At 45.6% G+C, this 16,789-nt stretch overlaps 1 protein-coding gene across 6 annotated transcripts in view; it reads left to right on the top strand.

Moving 5' to 3' along the window:
• The window catches only part of LOC108151110 (nuclear anchorage protein 1), a 139,634-nt gene that overhangs the window by 97,297 nt on the left and 25,548 nt on the right, over nucleotides 1–16,789 (top strand). For all 6 annotated transcript variants that reach the window (XM_033386978.1, XM_033386979.1, XM_033386980.1 and 3 more), the window contains one exon: nucleotides 8,792–9,217. In XM_033386978.1, coding sequence (XP_033242869.1) covers nucleotides 8,792–9,217 — 426 coding nt within the window. The remainder of the gene's footprint in view (nucleotides 1–8,791; nucleotides 9,218–16,789) is intronic.

Here is a 16,789-nt window from a genome sequence, read left to right as displayed (position 1 = left end):
CAGCCATACGATTATAGCCATATAAAGCCATATAGCCCTCTCCCATATCATTTTCTGGCTGGGGCTGGGGTTGGGGTTGAGGTTGAGGTTCCATTACTGCTTTCAGCTTTCTATTTATTACACAATTAACAAGTCGTTAAGGATTGGTCTTTGCTTTGGGTTTTTCGGGGCTTTCCTGGGGTTTTAGCGGTAACTGATTTCGTTACCGTTTTCCGCCTGGTAATAATCTCATTTTAATTGCCGCCGGCATAAAACCCAAGCAATCGAAGAAAAGCAGACGTCGTCGTCGTCGTCTCGTCGGCTGCCAAATGAAAGTCGCGTAATGAACATTTCATTTGGTCATTGGATGGATGGACGGACGGACGGACGCCTGCAGTAGCCCCAAACACGGAATGACCCCCAGCCAGAGAGCACAGAGAGCACAGAGAGGTGTGGAGACCGAGACCGAGACCCTTTGGCACCACAGAGAGGTAGAGGTAGAGGTGTGGCAATGCACCAGCAGACAGGGGCCTTGGGGGCAACGGAACGATCCTCTTGGCTCGTAATTGAGCCCCCCCTTCCCCCGCCCCACCCGCAGACTATATTCATGACCTTGTCTGTGTGTGTGTCTGGGTGTCCGTCTGTTTTGGCTTGGATTTGTTTATGGCCCACACGGCAGAGCCCCAGATCTTAATTGCACTTCAGAAGATGGTCATGAAGCCAACAAAACAGAAAAAAAAGCACAAAAATGTGTTAATGAGAGACAAGTTTTTTTTATTTTTGGTAATCGGATAGTTTTTGACCACAACAATCTTCACTCCACTCCACTCGAGTGGTGTCAAATTTTCGATGCCCGATGTACTCTTGTGTGTGTGTGGGATATGGGTTAACAGGTTCAGCGAACTTCAGGGAGTGGTGGGAGGGCAGAAGGGGTACCCACAAAAACCAAACTGGAACACAGGGACAGAGCCCCAGCCCCATCACTCTGCCACACTCAACCGAATCAAACTCCTACTCTGCCGCTGCCACACTCAATCGAAATCCAAATCCGACTCTTAGTCCAGCTCTCAATCCCATATATAAATCGCATCCAATAAAACATGTCAAATGCGGCACGAGGCGAAAGTAAATCAAATATTTTAAATTATTGAGGAAAAATCAACAACAAATTGCCATTTGTTCGATAGACAACATCCAACATCCATTTGGAGCTGAAGCCGAGGCCGCTGCCGAGGCCTCATGTTGCATGTTGTGCTGGTTGCTGCCACAAATCCGATCCAAGACATATTTCCATGATTGATTTCCACCCAAACCCCTTCCCCCTTGCCCCTCCAAAAATGGTCACAAAACAAAAAGGAAATGCCTTTTCCACAGCCAAAAGGCCAACAATATTTGACAGTTCACTGGGGGTCACCGAAATGGAAGGAAAATCCACAGCCAGGTGGCCGCTGGTCGCTGGACACTGGCTTTCCTCCAGCTTTGTGTCCCCTGTAGCCATGTGCCTCTGAAAGTATCTTTTTCTGTGGCTTAATTAGAGCCTAAAGACTCGCCTTCATGTGTCATCATCGGAGTCTTGCAGTCTATAATTATTTATGCAATTAATTGGACAATTTTTCGCGATTTGCGATTCGGAAAAACGATTTTCGTTTCGGCGAGTCGTGAAACGAATCTTAATTGCTCTCATTGCGGCAGTTCTAGTGGCGTTTTCCAAGGTTTTCCATTGCCACAAGGGATTGTCTGATGACGGGAGTGGGAGTGGGAGTGGAGGCCACCCGTTGGAGATTTGCTTCGAGAGATTCTAAGGCGGTCACAGGTCACACAGTGATCTCTCTCTCTCTCTCTCTGAAAGGGGGGGAGCCGATGGCTGATAACATTCTGGGGTTCTAGTGGTATTAATTGGCGTTCAGTGATTCAGCCAGAACTCTGGGAGATTTATTGGAGAGCTTTGTGTTCTTTTGGGGGCGAAATGTCAGGGGAGCTCTCAGGGGGAACTCGCTTTTCTTAAGCTCCATCTGGCGTCTCTTTCCCTGGCATTTTTCACACATTTTTTCCTAATTTCATTGAAAATAATTATAGAAAAAGAAAAACACAGTTAAAGTCTCTTGCCAGGCTATTTCATAATCAGTTTTTCCATGTAACATGTTTCTAATGAGACCACAAAAAAACAACAAAAACAACAAAAACAACAAAAAACAAAAACAAAAACTTGTTCTCTCTGTCTCTCTCGCTGGCCAAAGAACGTGATGCCAACAAAAGACCAAAACCGAGACGACCATCATCATATCTTCCCCTCTGCCTCCCCCTTTGGCTCTTCTCGCTGAGAGGCAAGAGATATCGCATTGAGAGAAGTTGAACGTGACACTCGGACGTGATTATGTCAACCGTGTTTGAGCTCAAAAGAAAAACGGAGCCCCCCCCTTTGCGCCTCCTCCTCCTGCTCTCAACTTAAAGCCTCCTTCTGGCTGTCTGGCTGTCTGTCTGTCTGATGGTGTTATATGTGTTACTCAATAGGCCATGTCGGGGCTTTAACTGTGACTCCAAGCAGAGAGGGGGGTGGGGGGCGGCTCTCTCGACTTCACACATTTTTCTGTGGCAGAGTCGCAGTCGGAGTCTCGGACTTCAAAGCGGTTTGTCCCTCATTTCCACAGCGCCACAGACGACCAGCCTGTCCAGCGCTAATTCTCAATGCATTTGGTCACAGCACGTCGACGGCATCAATTCCAGCGGAGAGCGAGATGGAGCTATTCTCTGGGTTGGAGGCTGCAACAAGAGATAGATTCTATGAGAGAAGAGAGGCCATAAGAGGATGCTGCTGTGGCATTATCCGTAAAGTAAAGAACAGTGAGAAGTTTTCTGGGTCATCCGCTGATTAATTGCACTTTTGGGGTCGTCTTTCCTGTGAGAGAAGCGGAGATACTAGAGAGAGAGAGAGAGAGACAGATACTTTTAGAGTCTTCTGCCCAGAGAGAGGCAGTACTTTTTCGTACTCTTCTTTTCACGGAGCATCTTTGTTCTTTCCGTTTGTCATTTATCTTTATCAAACTTCTCTTTCTCTCTCCCTCTCTCTCCGTCTCTCTCTCTAGCCCATTCTGTCAGGTAATTAGAGTCGTTCGACTCTATTTTTAGTCCCATTTTGGAACTCTTCCAAATGTCGTGACTGCTTTACATAGAAAAATGTTTGCAAAAACAAAGCCAAAATAATTTATTTTTTCGTTCGTGTGCTCCCAATTTATGTGACATCTTGGAAATGTTCTCGGTTTTTCGGTTAGCAATTCTTTGGGGGGTTTGTTGTTGTTGTTGCTGTTGACTTCCTGCCCTACGAAAATTGGCAATAAATTTGGATTCCTTTGGGGCGGCAAATTTATGGCCCAAAAGCGTGTGGTGTTTGTTCTCTGTATGAATTTTGATGGCTGATTTTTATGGAATTCTCGACAGACATTTGCTAATGTTTTTCGAATGTTTAGTTAATTGTTTTAGTTTTGATTTTGGGACATTCGGGGGCTTTGATTTATTATTTTTTGGGCCATAAACTGAATATACCTTTTCTTATACACCTAATAATTTATTAGGCACGAAATACTGAATGATTGATTTTTTTAAAGTTTTATTTTTTATATATGTATTTTTTAGATATTTATTTTTTATACATTTTTTTCCTTAAAACTTTTATAAAAGTTTTTCTAATAAAATTTTTTTTTGTTTGAATTTTCTTCGTGGAGAAATATTTTTAAGTAGGTTTTCTAAGTTTTCTTCCCCAGTGCTAGGCTTAATATATATTTTTGTATTTTTTTAAAATTTTTTTTTGTAATTTTTTTAAAGTTATTACTTAAGTTTGAAATTAATTTAGTTTAGTATTTTCTTCGTTATGCGTTTTGAAAGTGGTTTTTTGTATGTTTTGTGCTTGTGATTAATAGTGTACGAAAATTCGATTAATTTTCATAGTTTTTGTCTTTTGTTTTCGCTTGAGGTGTGGTGTGGCTCTTAATCGCTCTTTTTAGCAGGCATTTATCAGTGTCTTTTTACTGAATTCGTTGGGGTGTCCGTTCTTTAGAGTTCTATTCATAATCCCACAGCCAGAGCCACAGCACAAAAGAGAACCAAAGAATGGGGCGAAATCGGACGCTGAATCAGAAGGCGTTGCCGTTGTGCCGTTGCCGAAGACCCCGAATAAAATGTATAGAAATACGAAATTGTAAATTGTAAAAATCCGAAGAATAAAACGCGGTCGAGGTCACGCACTGACATTTCCGATAATGAATGTACGATCTCTCTCTCTGTCTCGCTCTTCTAGCGCAGCGCCTAAGAGTTTTTTAGTATTTTGGTATTTTATACGATTGCTCAACCTCTGGTCTGGTCATTCTTGTGAGTCAACGAACCTCAGGCACAGCACAGCACAGCACAGCACAGACATCCGAAAGATACAGAGATACAGATACGTGCCCCGCACAAAACAGTCGCTACTTTTCGGCTGTTGTGTTTCTATTCCGATGTGTAAAAATAGCCGCCTCAACGCATTAGAAGAACTTATTTTTTTTTCTTTTCGGCCCAAAGACGCGCCGCGCCGCATCCAAGGCGTTGGAGCATTTCGCATGAATAAACAGCACGCGGAATGGCTATTGGTGGAGGGGGAAATGGGAAAATAACCAGGAAAAATCCATTGGACACGTGTGTGTACGGTGCGTCATGGCTAGACTATCGGGGGGGATCGGTATTGGTGTGTGCCCCAAAAATGTGTTGCAATTTCGATGATAAAACGCCCGAGAAAACCAAGGAAATCGCCAGAATAATTAGTCAGAATAAGACACGGGAAAAAGTGAAGTGAAATTTGTCTTCATTTTTGTTGGAAAAACAAAGGGAACGATTATGGGTAGAAAAGTAGCCCTTTTGGGACATTTATGGATTGAAAATATCTCTAAGAGCGAAGATCTCTTCAAAAAAACTAAGGAAACAAATATCTCTCATAGAATGACTTCTTTCGATGGACTTTTATTGGCCCACACTCTCCGAAGCGGATCTCCTGCTTCAAGAAGGTGTTAAGCTTTCACTCTATATGCCCCCCTTTGGGGCGTCAAGGAGCGCTCTTCGAGCGAGCACCTGTACCGTTTTTGTGTCCAATCATCGCTTGAGCTTGAAGCCCTTTTCCAGCACTTTCACACCACTGTACATTCACTTTTTCTGCCACATTCTCCCGCTCCGAATCGCTCCGAACCACCTCCGTGTCTCTGCCGCACTTCTGCAGATCAGATTTCAATCCTCTAGAACTCTCGCATCGACTTTGCTTTGACTTCAATTTGTTTGCCTTGATTTCTTTTATTATTTCCCGTACCGTACGCTCCCCAATAATCGCTCGAGACCTCTTGAATGTCTCTAGAGCAGGGGCTGGGTCTGTGGCTGGGGATGTGGTGGATCTCTGTCTTCGTTTCAGCGGCAGATTAGTCACGAACTTTGCATAAAATTCTAAATTCTCATATTTCCAGCCTCAAAACCTCAAAAACCTCAAGTGGGTGGCACGCCACAGAGCCGCAAAGCCGCAGAGCCACAGAGCGGCTCCAGTTGGAGTTGCATTCAAAAATTGCGCTGCTTAGAGTCGTGCAAAGATTGGGAGTGGTTCCGACCAAAAACAAAGAGAAAGGCGTTCCTCCAAAATAACAACAACCACCATAAAGACACACAATGTTGCCATAGACATAGCCATAGACATAGACATAGACATAGACGACTTTTGCCTAGAGGTTGGGTCTGGGGTCTGGGGTTTCGGTTTCGGCTACGGAGGAGTTCGCTTGGAGGCTTGGAGGTAGGTTCTCTCGGTCTTTCATTCTGGTAATGAGCCTCCAACTATCGCAAATAAGCAAACAACCCACACCTGCCTCTTGCCGGCACTCCTCCGCCTTCGCCTCCTCCTCTACTTTTACGAGTGCTCCCTCCCCCTCATTCAATTGAAGTCTTACTCACTTTGGAGGCGCCTCTTCTTCCACAACAGCACAGAGGCAGAGGCAGAGTCAGCGGCACAGAGGTCTCCTCTACTCTTTCGTTCTGGAGTTCTATTCTGCAGCGCGGCCCCTCTTCAGTGGAGCTTCTGCCGCAGCTCCATGCTCTGCCAGAAGACCTCCGACTCTGCCTTCATTTATCTAAAGTATTTGCCCAAACGAGCGGCAGGGACACAAGCCAGGGCCAAGCCTCTAAAAACAGAGCCCCCCTCCCCCCTCTGCCCAGGTCCCCTGCTGAATTCTTTTGTTCTCTTCGGGTCTTATAATTAGATATAATGATAAAAATCATAATGCAAAACAATTTTCATGATGCAGAAAATTGGTTGGGGCCTATAGAAAAATATCAACGTATAAAATGGAAACCAAAATAGATTTCTGAAAAGGAAAACCAGGGGGAGAACGGCGGTAAAAGCAGAGATTGATAGATACAAAGAAAGAGGAAGTGCCGGTCTCCCAACGAAATGGAAATGGGAAAACTTTGGAGTCGAAGCTAAGAATGTGTGTGTGAAAATTGGAAAAGTTTCAAGATATTTCCATCAGAAAATGGAGTGGAAAAGGTTAGATTCATGAAAAATATATGATAGATGTTTAGAGATCCCTGAAGAAAGGACACTTTGATACGACTTTTTATAGGGAAGAGTCAAAGACCTGGATTGTTTCAGGATTTTGCTTAAGGACTCGACTCGAACCCATACGAATCTTTCCATTTGAAGGTCTTATGGTAATAAAAACTTTGAAAATTCTTTAGAACTGAGTGGAACGAAGAAAAGTTAAAGTTCTACCAAAAAGAGTTCCCCCTGATCTACTCCATGGGTTTAGGCTTATGTTTAGGTCCATCGGAGGTAGATCTGCCCCTTGTGATGGCCATTCTTGTGTCATGTGATGGTGTCTTCTAATTAGGGAGGTTTTTAGGGCCATCCCGAGGTCTAGTCGCTGTCCAGATCCTCGAAGAAGGTCCCGCCGAGACTACGGTGGGACGCTGTTGCGACTTTCAAAAGAGGTTCTATCAATCTTTTTGTTGTTTTAATATTGCCACAAGTACGAGTAAAAGCTGAAATGGGACAGACAGACAGACAGCATCTCAGGCTGAAACTTCAATGGAAATTCTCTCGATATAATTAAATTTGGCCAACAATTTTGATGGGAGTAAAAGTAACCAACGAAAAGGCAGTCTGCTGTCTGTTGTCTTTGTGCAGCAGCCTGTCAAAACTTTCCCGCAAAAGTCAGGAGCCAGAGACAAAGTCAGGAGGCACAAGTGTCAGAGGTACTCTCCTCGGAGTCTCTTAGTCTCGGAGTCTCGAAGTCTCTCAGTCTCTCAGTCTCGCAGTCTCGTAGTCGCGTAGTCGTACGGCTTCCCCATAAATCTCTCAAGTGGCGTCGCTTTCTCGGATCATTCTTCAAACCCAAAAGTGGCAGAGAGAGAGATGGAAAGAGAGAGGAGTCCAAGTCGGAGAGTCTCTGTGTGGCAGCTGCCTTTTGAGTGTCAATTTTGGCCATTAGACAAAGTAAATCAATGGAAAACCCGAGGATGAAAGGAGGAAAGGAGGAAAAGCCACAGCCACAGTCTGTAGAGCTGTCCAAAGAAATCATTTTCATAAATTTGCAAATTTCGCCTCAAACGGCGCCTCAATGTCTTTTGACATTTCAATTTGTTTTTCCAAAGGAGAGGAAGGGGGTAGAGTAGGGAAAGGGGAAGGGTCGCTGTCGCTGTCGCCCAATGAAGATCTCAAAAGCAGGTGAAAATTGAAATTTATGTTTGATTTTCCGATCAAGGAAGGAGGAAGGAGGAAGAAAGCCTCCTTCGGCCTGTGACTAAGGATGTGTCCGTGGGCCATAAATAACGACACTTTGGGGTGAAGAGGTTGACCATTCCCCCGTCCCGCTGTCCCCCCGTCCCCACATCACATCTCTGTGTGGAGTATTTATCGATTTCTAATTTCAAATTTTGTTGCACCTCCTGGGGGCAGGCATCTGTCTGTCTGTCTGTCTGTCTGTCCCTCTGTCTGGTTGGTATTTGCCTTATGCAAGAGTTCAGGCTTGGGGGTTAAACTGTTTGTATGGAGATCAATGTCCAGATACGATTGGAGTCTCTCTGTGGCTGCCACATGTGTGGGTGTCACTGTCGGGGTCACGCCCCAATCTTTGGAGGACTTCGCCTCCGACTCCACCCTTCGCCGCGTCCGTGCGTCAATTGTCTTGTAATTATTTTTGTTGATGTTTGATAAATTGAATATCGCTCTGAAGTGTAAAGGAAAACTATTGCGAAAAGTCTCCCAGTCTCCTCCCTCTATGATTAATCGTGGAACAATGGCTGTGTCTGTGGCTGGTGCCTGGTGCCTGGTGCCTTATGCAATGCGTGGGATTTCTACAGATTGACCTTTGCCTTTGCCTTTGGATGAGGTTGAGGTTGAGCCAGCAGCTGTTAAAATGACAAATGAGCGATGGATAATCGCTGCACAGATGCGGTGGAAAATACTAGTCGTCGAAGGAGGAAGGAAAGTAGGAGCTAGGTTCGGGCAGAGGAGTGAAAGATGGGCGCTGCCGCAGAACGCGTGAGACACGTTTGAATTGGGAAGAAATGTCGCTGGCTCTTCCGATTAGATACTCCAGATGCCAGATCTCTCTCATATAAGGAGTGAATGTTCGCTCGCTCGCATTTTCGATATCGCATTACCCTTCTCCCTCGCTCCGCCTCTAATGACTAATCAATTAGCTGTTTAGGCATATCAACCAAGTGTCATGTTAACTTAAACTTAAACCTCGAGCCGTGTATTGCTCATTTCTCATTTCTCTTTCTCTTTTTTCCGCCTTGTGTGTATTTCCAGGTGTTGTACCATGAAATTGTATCACACGCCCGAGTGGTAAGCTCTTGCATACGTGCCGCCGAAAAGGAACAGCAGTTGCAACAGCAACAGCAGCAGCAGCAACAGCAGCAGCAGCAGCAGCAACCGGCATCGCTGACCAGCAATTGCTCGAGTGAGTCGGCCAGCGATTCGGTCACAAAGTCCAGCAGTCTGAGCAGCGGCTTTGCCTCTGAAGCTGCGGTCAACACTCCCGTCGTTGGTGCCACATCAGTAGCGGCAACAGCGGCAACAGCAGCCACAGCTGCAGCAGTAGCTCCAGCACCGACCTCAAAGAAGGGCGAAGGGAACTTGGAGAGGCTGAGGGATCGCTATCATCTGCTGTATCTCAAGGCATTCGAGCTGCAGTTGTGCCTCGATAATCTACTGCGCAAGCGGAGCTCCACAGCGGTAAGTACTCCCCATATATCCCTGGCAGAGAGGTGCCTCCGCATGACGCGTGACACCTTTAGCCTTATCGCTTAACGACACTTTGAACTTGATTCCGTTGTAAATTTATACCCATTGCCCTTGGAAAGAGATGCTTCTTCGGTGGGGATTAGATTTGAGGAGGGGAAGACCAGCAGAGGATGAAAAGCAATTGAAAAGCAATTCGTGCCGGCGGGGCATACCACGGATTCTCGGAAAGAAAGAAAATGCATTTGGCGCCGCTTTCCTCGCCGTCGGATCGATGCCGCTGCTGTCGTTGGAGCCGTTCCAATTGTGGAAATTTCTAATTACGTTTTTGTATAACTCCCATTCGGAGTGATTTAATTAATTCATTTAGTGAAAATGCCGGCAATGCGACAAAAAATGCGACATCGGGAAAGCTGTCTCTTGCAACAGAAACAGAAACTGCAATTCAAGTGCAGCTGAGTTTTCCCTCTCTGTGGAAAAGAAAAAGGTGTGGTTGGTCTCTGTGGGGTTCCTGTTCGATGGGAAGAAGCTTTTCAAGTCGAAGATAAAGAACAAGAGCACCCTGTAGAGCACCCCACGAGAGATGTCATCTCCATACCATTTTGAGGGGAAAAGCTCCGAAGGAAGTCATGTCTACTTCTCTGTCTTCTGGAATTTGATGGCGAAGAACTTGGGATGACATTTCACGGACTAGGGGCGAGTGCCCTGCACCAACCCCCGGCTCAGTCGCTTTACTGAAGTCTCTTTTTAAAGCTGATCGAAAGCATAACCATTTATAATCTTTCTCATCGCATCTATCCCAATATTTGGCTTATTTCCATCAGGGGAAACGAGAGAGGATAAACCCCAAAGACATTCAGCCACTCCATCGATTTTCCCGACTCTTTGATCCCATTTTCATGGGGTTCTATGCCCAATCTTACAGTACAGTTCTTATACTTAAAGGAAATGCATGTATCTTTATAAAACAAAAAGATTTTGGTGGAAATATAGGCTTCCCTTTGAAGGTATTCAAAGCTCTACGGAGTTTACTTCCTGTTTCCTCTATCTCTCTCTCTCTCTCTTTTCTATATTCTCTTGATATTCTAACTTTTACTAATGTGCTGTCCATTCCTCTTTGGGGCATCTATTCCATTCCATTCCATTCCGTCCCATTCCATTCCATCCGCCTCGTGCTTTAGATCCAAGTGAAAGTCAATTTTCCTTATAGACACAACACATTGGCCCAGTTTTCGTCCGAACGAACGTTCGGTGTGGATCCTCCTCTTTTCTTGGCTCTAAACGTTTCCTGGTTACAGTTCTCCCTCCCTCCCCCTCTCTCTCTCTCTGTTAATTGTGTGTAATTTACAGAGAAGGAAGAGAGCAAAATGCTCTGGCCTCGTGCCTTGTAAATCATTCGAGACACGCACTGGATCTGAAGCAGCTGTGGCTCTGTAGCTGTTGCAGTAGCAGCTTCCTCTCTGACCCAAACACACACTCGGCTGCACATCGATCCACCTACCTCCCTCCTACCTCTATAGGCCATAAGCCTCCTTCCTTCCTTCCTTCCTCTATAAGCCACGTTCCTTCCTCTACTGCAAGCCACCTTCCTCTACTGTTCGAAACCCCTCTGGCTGTGGAGCAGTTCACGTTTTTTGTTTCGTTTTTGTAAACCGCTTCATTTGGAGCCTGGCCTGGCCTGGCCCGGCCTCCGGCTCAATGGCCACCATTTACCGCCTTCTGCTCTGCTCTGCTCCGCCACGAGATTTTGGTTGTTGGCCAAGAAACAATTTCATTTTCTGCACTGCACTGCAATGCACTGCACTTTCGGCTCTCTGATGCAATAATTTGCATCCTCCTCCTGCTCTCCGCTCTCCGCTCTCCGATCCCATGGATAATTTGTGCGGCTGCATGTGGGCGCTGGATCCCCCCCCGGGCGCTGTGGCAAATTTTCAACACTTTCCTGACGCGCTGCCCCCAAAGCGGGAGATTTGCTCTACATTGGCCATGCCCCATGCCCCATGCCAGGCCGCACCATGCCACTAATTTCTGGCCATAAAGGATAAGCTCCATCAGCAGCCGTGGCCGCGGCCGCGGCTAAAGACTTCAAACGAAGGCGACGACAACTCCTTAACAGCCGGAACAGAAAAACGGATAACAAAACGGTCAAAAGGGGGCTGCGAGGCGGCTCTAAATGTCATACAGTGTAGGCACACTGAGAGAAAAAGTCTAGGAGTATGAAATGTTAGAGATTTCTTTTATACCCTGTAGAGATCTATCAGATCCTTCTCAAAGAAAAGCCCTCCAATATTGGATGGGAATCTTTTCCTTTTGCAAGGATTTTGCCTTTAAAGATTAGGGGATTGTAGGAATTCTTGGAATATTTCATTTCAATCAGGAATTCCGATCATTTCTGGACTCTCTCTTGGAATCGGCATCTCTGGAAAATCTCCTCTTGAGTGTCTCCAAATCGTCTCAAGTTTCGCTCTGTGCAGTGCCTGAACACCTTTCAAGGAATAATGAATAATATATGTATGTGGGTCTGTAAAGATAAGTCCTTCATATTGCAGCTCTGTTTTTCTCTCAGTGTTTCGGACTACAGCGCAATTGTCTTTCCTTCCTGCTCCGAAGATCTCTTCCCTTCTCGCCTTCATCAGGGGTAAGGGGTCATAAGTAGCTGCCATAAAGAAATATGTTTATATAAAAAAAATATAAAATCAGAAAAGCAGTAAACAGCAGAAAATAAAAACCCAACTCGAGAGAGCGCGAGGGTCGAAAAGTAAAAGTGAAATTTATGCGCCCTCAACTCCTCAGAGTTCACGAAAGTCAGCTCCGTTCAAAAAACGGTAGACTGCTCCGAATCCCCCCCAAAAAAAAAGCCGACTCCAAAACCCAAATGAAAGTGACCGAAATGAGGCAGAGAGCAGGCCGGAGAGCAGAGCAAATGAAAATAAACCAAATCAAATTTACGACGTGCCCGTGCCCGTGCCTGTGTCTGGACTACGGCAAAAACGACACAGAAAACCAAAATTATATACTTTTAATACTTTATTTTTCTGCAAAGCCGACGACTGGACGACTGGACGCGCCTGACATTTGTAGTTTTCGAGTTTCGATTTGTGTAAATGTTTCCTTCCTTTGCTGCTTCCTCTGTTCCCCTTCTTTCCTTTGGCGTCTCTTGGCAGAAACAAAGACCATCTTTGGGGTCCAATTATAGTGTGGAAATATGTTCAATTACAAGCCATAAGGTTTGATGGCAATACCTACTCTCATTAGGAATGTATGAGAGGAAGAGCTATGTCGCCGTCCGATATTTGACTCATACTCGTATCGGCGTGAGCGGGCGAAGCGAGTGGGCAGGGGTCTTGCCAGAAACGCACCCAATGAATATGGAATATCTTTTTAAAGCTTTTCCTCTATTTCCAACCTGCAAAGCAGAGCGAGTGGGCAGGGGTCTCCTCCTTCCAAGCAGTCCCTTAAGCCCCAAGGTAAGGGTATTCGTGCTCCTATTCCCCGAACAAGTTTTTTTTGAAGTTAAACAAATGCAATGGAATTGCATTGAATTATGCCTCATTATTGTTATGATTATTATGATTTGTGGCTGTGGCTGTGGCTCCACTCCCCTGCACTCCCCAGCACTCCCCTCTCCCTCCTTCAATTATGTTGTTTATTCTTGGGAAATGTTATTTGTTTTGCAGACCCCAGGATGGAGGGGGGGATAGGGTCTCTTGTATGGGTTGAAGGTTAAAGTAGAGTGTGGGAAACATCTGTCGATCTGTTTGAAAGCGAAAAGATATCTCATTCTTTGCGGAAAGTGGGGGCCTTGGGGGCTTTGTCAAGACTTTAGCCTTGAGGAAATTCTGCTTCCCCCTCTCGCTCCCCGCTCCACGCTCCACTCTCTCCGTCTCGCAATTAATGTCTATCAATAGTGAATATTTTCTTGAATATTTATCCACTTAATTGGCCCATCATTTGGCTGGTTTGTTAACCCATCAAGACATCAATCAAAGAGCGGCATAAATCAATCCACAATTCGACTACCAGTCTGCAAGTCCACACCCAAAAAAAACAACAACAACAAAAAACCCCCGCAACAAATATGCAAATTTTGAGTTTCGGTGTATTTGAGGCACGAAACGAGGCTTTAAAATGAGTGAATGCAAATCGCATAATAATTGACAGACAGAGAGGGAAAGAGAGAGCGAGTGAGGGGGGAGGGGAGGGGATACCATTTAGCCTGGCTGTGGCAGTCACGTCGGAATCGAATCGGAACTGCAATTTATGTGCCTGTTGAATGGTTGAATGTTTACACATGTTGCAGGTTGCACGCCGTCTCTGTCTCTGTCTCAGTCTCTGTCCCGGAAAGCTGCGAAAAATTCAATCACAATAATTATGTTAAATAACCCCATGAATGCAGAGCCAAGACAAGGCGTGGCCACACCCCCGAACATCGACACAGAAACACGGAAGACGCAGGCCACGCCGCTCAATGGGGCTTACTTTTAGTGGAAACCAAAACTAAAAACTAAAAACTTTACACTTAAAACCAAAACGGTTTTATGTAGAGTCTTTTTTTTGGCGAAATACTAGGCGTAATTACTGCCTCTGCCTCTGGTCGTCGTCCAGGTCTCACTTTCATTCGCGGGGGGTCCAGCGGCCACGTTGCAACGTTGCTGAAGTAATTAGCCGCAAGCTGGCCGGCAAAAGAAAAAGATTATAATAAAAATGGTAACAAAAAAAAGGAAAATATAAAAAAAAGTTTTGGGGCATCATGAAAAACCTCTAAAAGCTGGTAAATGAAAGGAAGACCAACATTTGATGCTCTTCGAAATGGAAATGGAGCTCTCATGTATGATAAATGCTATAATATGATTCGTTTAGGATCATATTTTGTTACTCTCGAAGATCGCATGATCGGATACCCTGAGGATCATAGTCTGGCTATTGCAGTACTCCCAAGGATTGGGTTGATTAAAGATCCAAAATGAAACCAAGGCTTACCGTGGAATACCTTTAAAATATATCCCATATTTAGGGACCATTCTGTATAGGGATTGATATAGGGAAACCAATCTTAAGGGTTCCAGTGTTTGCAGTGCCCACAGCCTAAAGAAGGATCTGTGAAAACTTTCACAAAGGTAGAAGAAAACGTTCGTAAATTTTCCGAAAAGTCAGAGTAAATAAGACTTGGAACAGACTAGGAAAAGGGCAAGGAAAAGTGGTTCTGTTAGAGAGGAATACTTTGCATAGAAAAATATGGAAAGCCAGATTCGATTCAGTAGGATTTTGATGCTGATCAGGATCAGCATACCATATGCTCTATATAAGTCTTTGTGGACATTCCTTCTGGTGACATGCCGTGCCAAAGGTGTCCGCAAAACCATCATACCCTCCGATGGAGCCCCCCTGAAAATGGTTTTATAATGCATGTGCAACAAAACACTCCCCCTTCTATCACTCTTGCTGCCACACCACTCGACTCTCTTTCTGCCTCTCTCTCTCTCTCCCTTCTATCAGTCTTTCTCCCTCTCCCTCTCCCTCGGTGTGCCCGAGCCCGACTAAAAGCCACCGTTAGTTGATCTAGTTTCTGGCCAAGATAATGACAGATTGCTGGACCAGCAGCAATATTCCTTTGGGGCTTGCTGCTGCCTCTAATGTCTGATGCCTGATGCCTGATGATCTCTTGCCTTGATCTTGTTTTTCCTCCGCTGTGTTTTTCCTACGTTTTTCAATTACCGCAGCTAATGTTGATTCCCACTTAAATGGTTCATTATTTTATGGTTCGATGGGTGGCCCGCTGGCCCGCTGGCCCGTCTCCCCCTCTTCCCCCGCCCGTCTATATAATCACTAAGAATTGGTGGCATTCTTGAGGCATTTCTGTCCTCTGTTTTTTTTGTCTGTGATTTCTTTTTGTTGTGTGGATTTTTTATGGATTTATGTACAGCTTTTGTTGGTCAGCAAATTGATTTATGATCGCCCCACAATGTGTGGCAAGCGATGCGGCGGCGGCCGCGGCGGCGTCCATAAGGAAACTCTAGAATAACAATCTTGGCATCAATTGCCAGCCAGCCAGCCAGCAGCCAACCAGCCAGCAGCTGTTGTGTTAAACGCTCAAGATTTCCTCTATAGATCGAACAAAAGTTGAGAAATTACCAAGCGGGAAAGTTGGGGTTGGAGAGAGGGAACGGGAGGGGAGGGGAAAGCCTCCCCACCCCTGCCCCAATCCGATGGGAAATGCTAACAAACGAGAGCAATATGACTGTACAAAAGGCAGGCGGTGTGTCTCCGGGTGTCGTGTGGCAACATCTTTGAGACATCTTCGAATGGGGGCCTGCTGCTGCTGCTGCTGCTGTCGGAGGCCCCTATTGACATTTCCAAATGTCAAATTGCGACTTTTGTTTGCTGCCATTGTGTTTCGGTAACGCTTTTTTGATTCAACTTGCAATTGTCAATTTTTCATTTGAATTTCCATTTGCTTGTGGCAGTTGCAGTTGCAGTTGCAGCAATGTTACCTGTGGCTGTGGCCCATAAATCAAAGCAACACCTTTGCAAAACGAGCAGAAGGAGTAGGTCTTCCATTCGTATGGATACCCTTTACTACAAAATGGATCTGAGAATGCATCTAAAAGTGATCTAGAGAGATTCCTTCAAGCCCATAGCTTTCCTTATCCGATTGATTCCGATGATTTTTGGTAGTACGATAGATAGATAGACAGACGTGTAAAGAGGTCCTTTAAAACGAGTCGAACGTCTCTTGTATGCATCCGAAATTGTGTAGAACACAAGGCTTGAATCTTCCTTTAATCCCTATTCTTTTTGGGATTTATGTAGATTATATAGAAACCAAACCTCTAAGATCTGCATAGGTGCTCCCAAACGCAGCTATCGATACCCTGGAACAACAGGGTGCACAGATCTCCCACTCCCACTCTTGCACTGCCCCCATGTGCGCCCCCTACGGACTGCCTACCCGTTCTCCTCTCCTCTCTCCTCTCCTGCAAAGTTAAGTCCATAAACAACCTGCAAATTATGAGCAATTGCGTGGCTTAAGAATCGGGCATTAGCATCTCTCTGCGTGGGCTCGGCGCTGCGGCACAGGCGTGGGGGCAACACCCACGCTAGAACAGGCCACGGACTCCACTCCACTCCACTCCACACTGCCCCAAGAGTGTTGCCGGCAACATGTTGCACTGTCAACATATTAGGGTCAAAGAGGGGCTTTTGTGGAGAACAAGAACGAGCGAGGAGAGCCCAGAGCCCAGACATAAAGTGAAAATATGCAAACTATGGCCGACGGCCTGTCGATGTTGCAGATGTTGCAGCACAGAGGCACAGAGATTATGCTGGCATGGGGCACGGCCGCAGCACCAAATGGAGCGTCGCGGAGAAGCCTCTCTTTCTGTCTGCTTTTCGTTGTTTTTTTGTTGTTTGCTAAATTTAGCATCTAATGCGATTTGTAATAGTTGAGCTAAATTGCGGGGACGTTGTCCAATGTTGTGGCACGGCTCGGCTCTGTGGCTGTACCAGGAAATGTTTTGTGCAGCCAGCACCACCGCCAGCACCAGCACCAGATATCTGCCCCAAACA

This window comes from Drosophila miranda, chromosome XR (assembly GCF_003369915.1).
Source record: "Drosophila miranda strain MSH22 chromosome XR, D.miranda_PacBio2.1, whole genome shotgun sequence".
In the NCBI taxonomy this organism is placed as follows: Eukaryota; Metazoa; Arthropoda; class Insecta; order Diptera; family Drosophilidae; genus Drosophila; species Drosophila miranda.
This window is presented reverse-complemented; position numbering and strand designations above follow the sequence as displayed.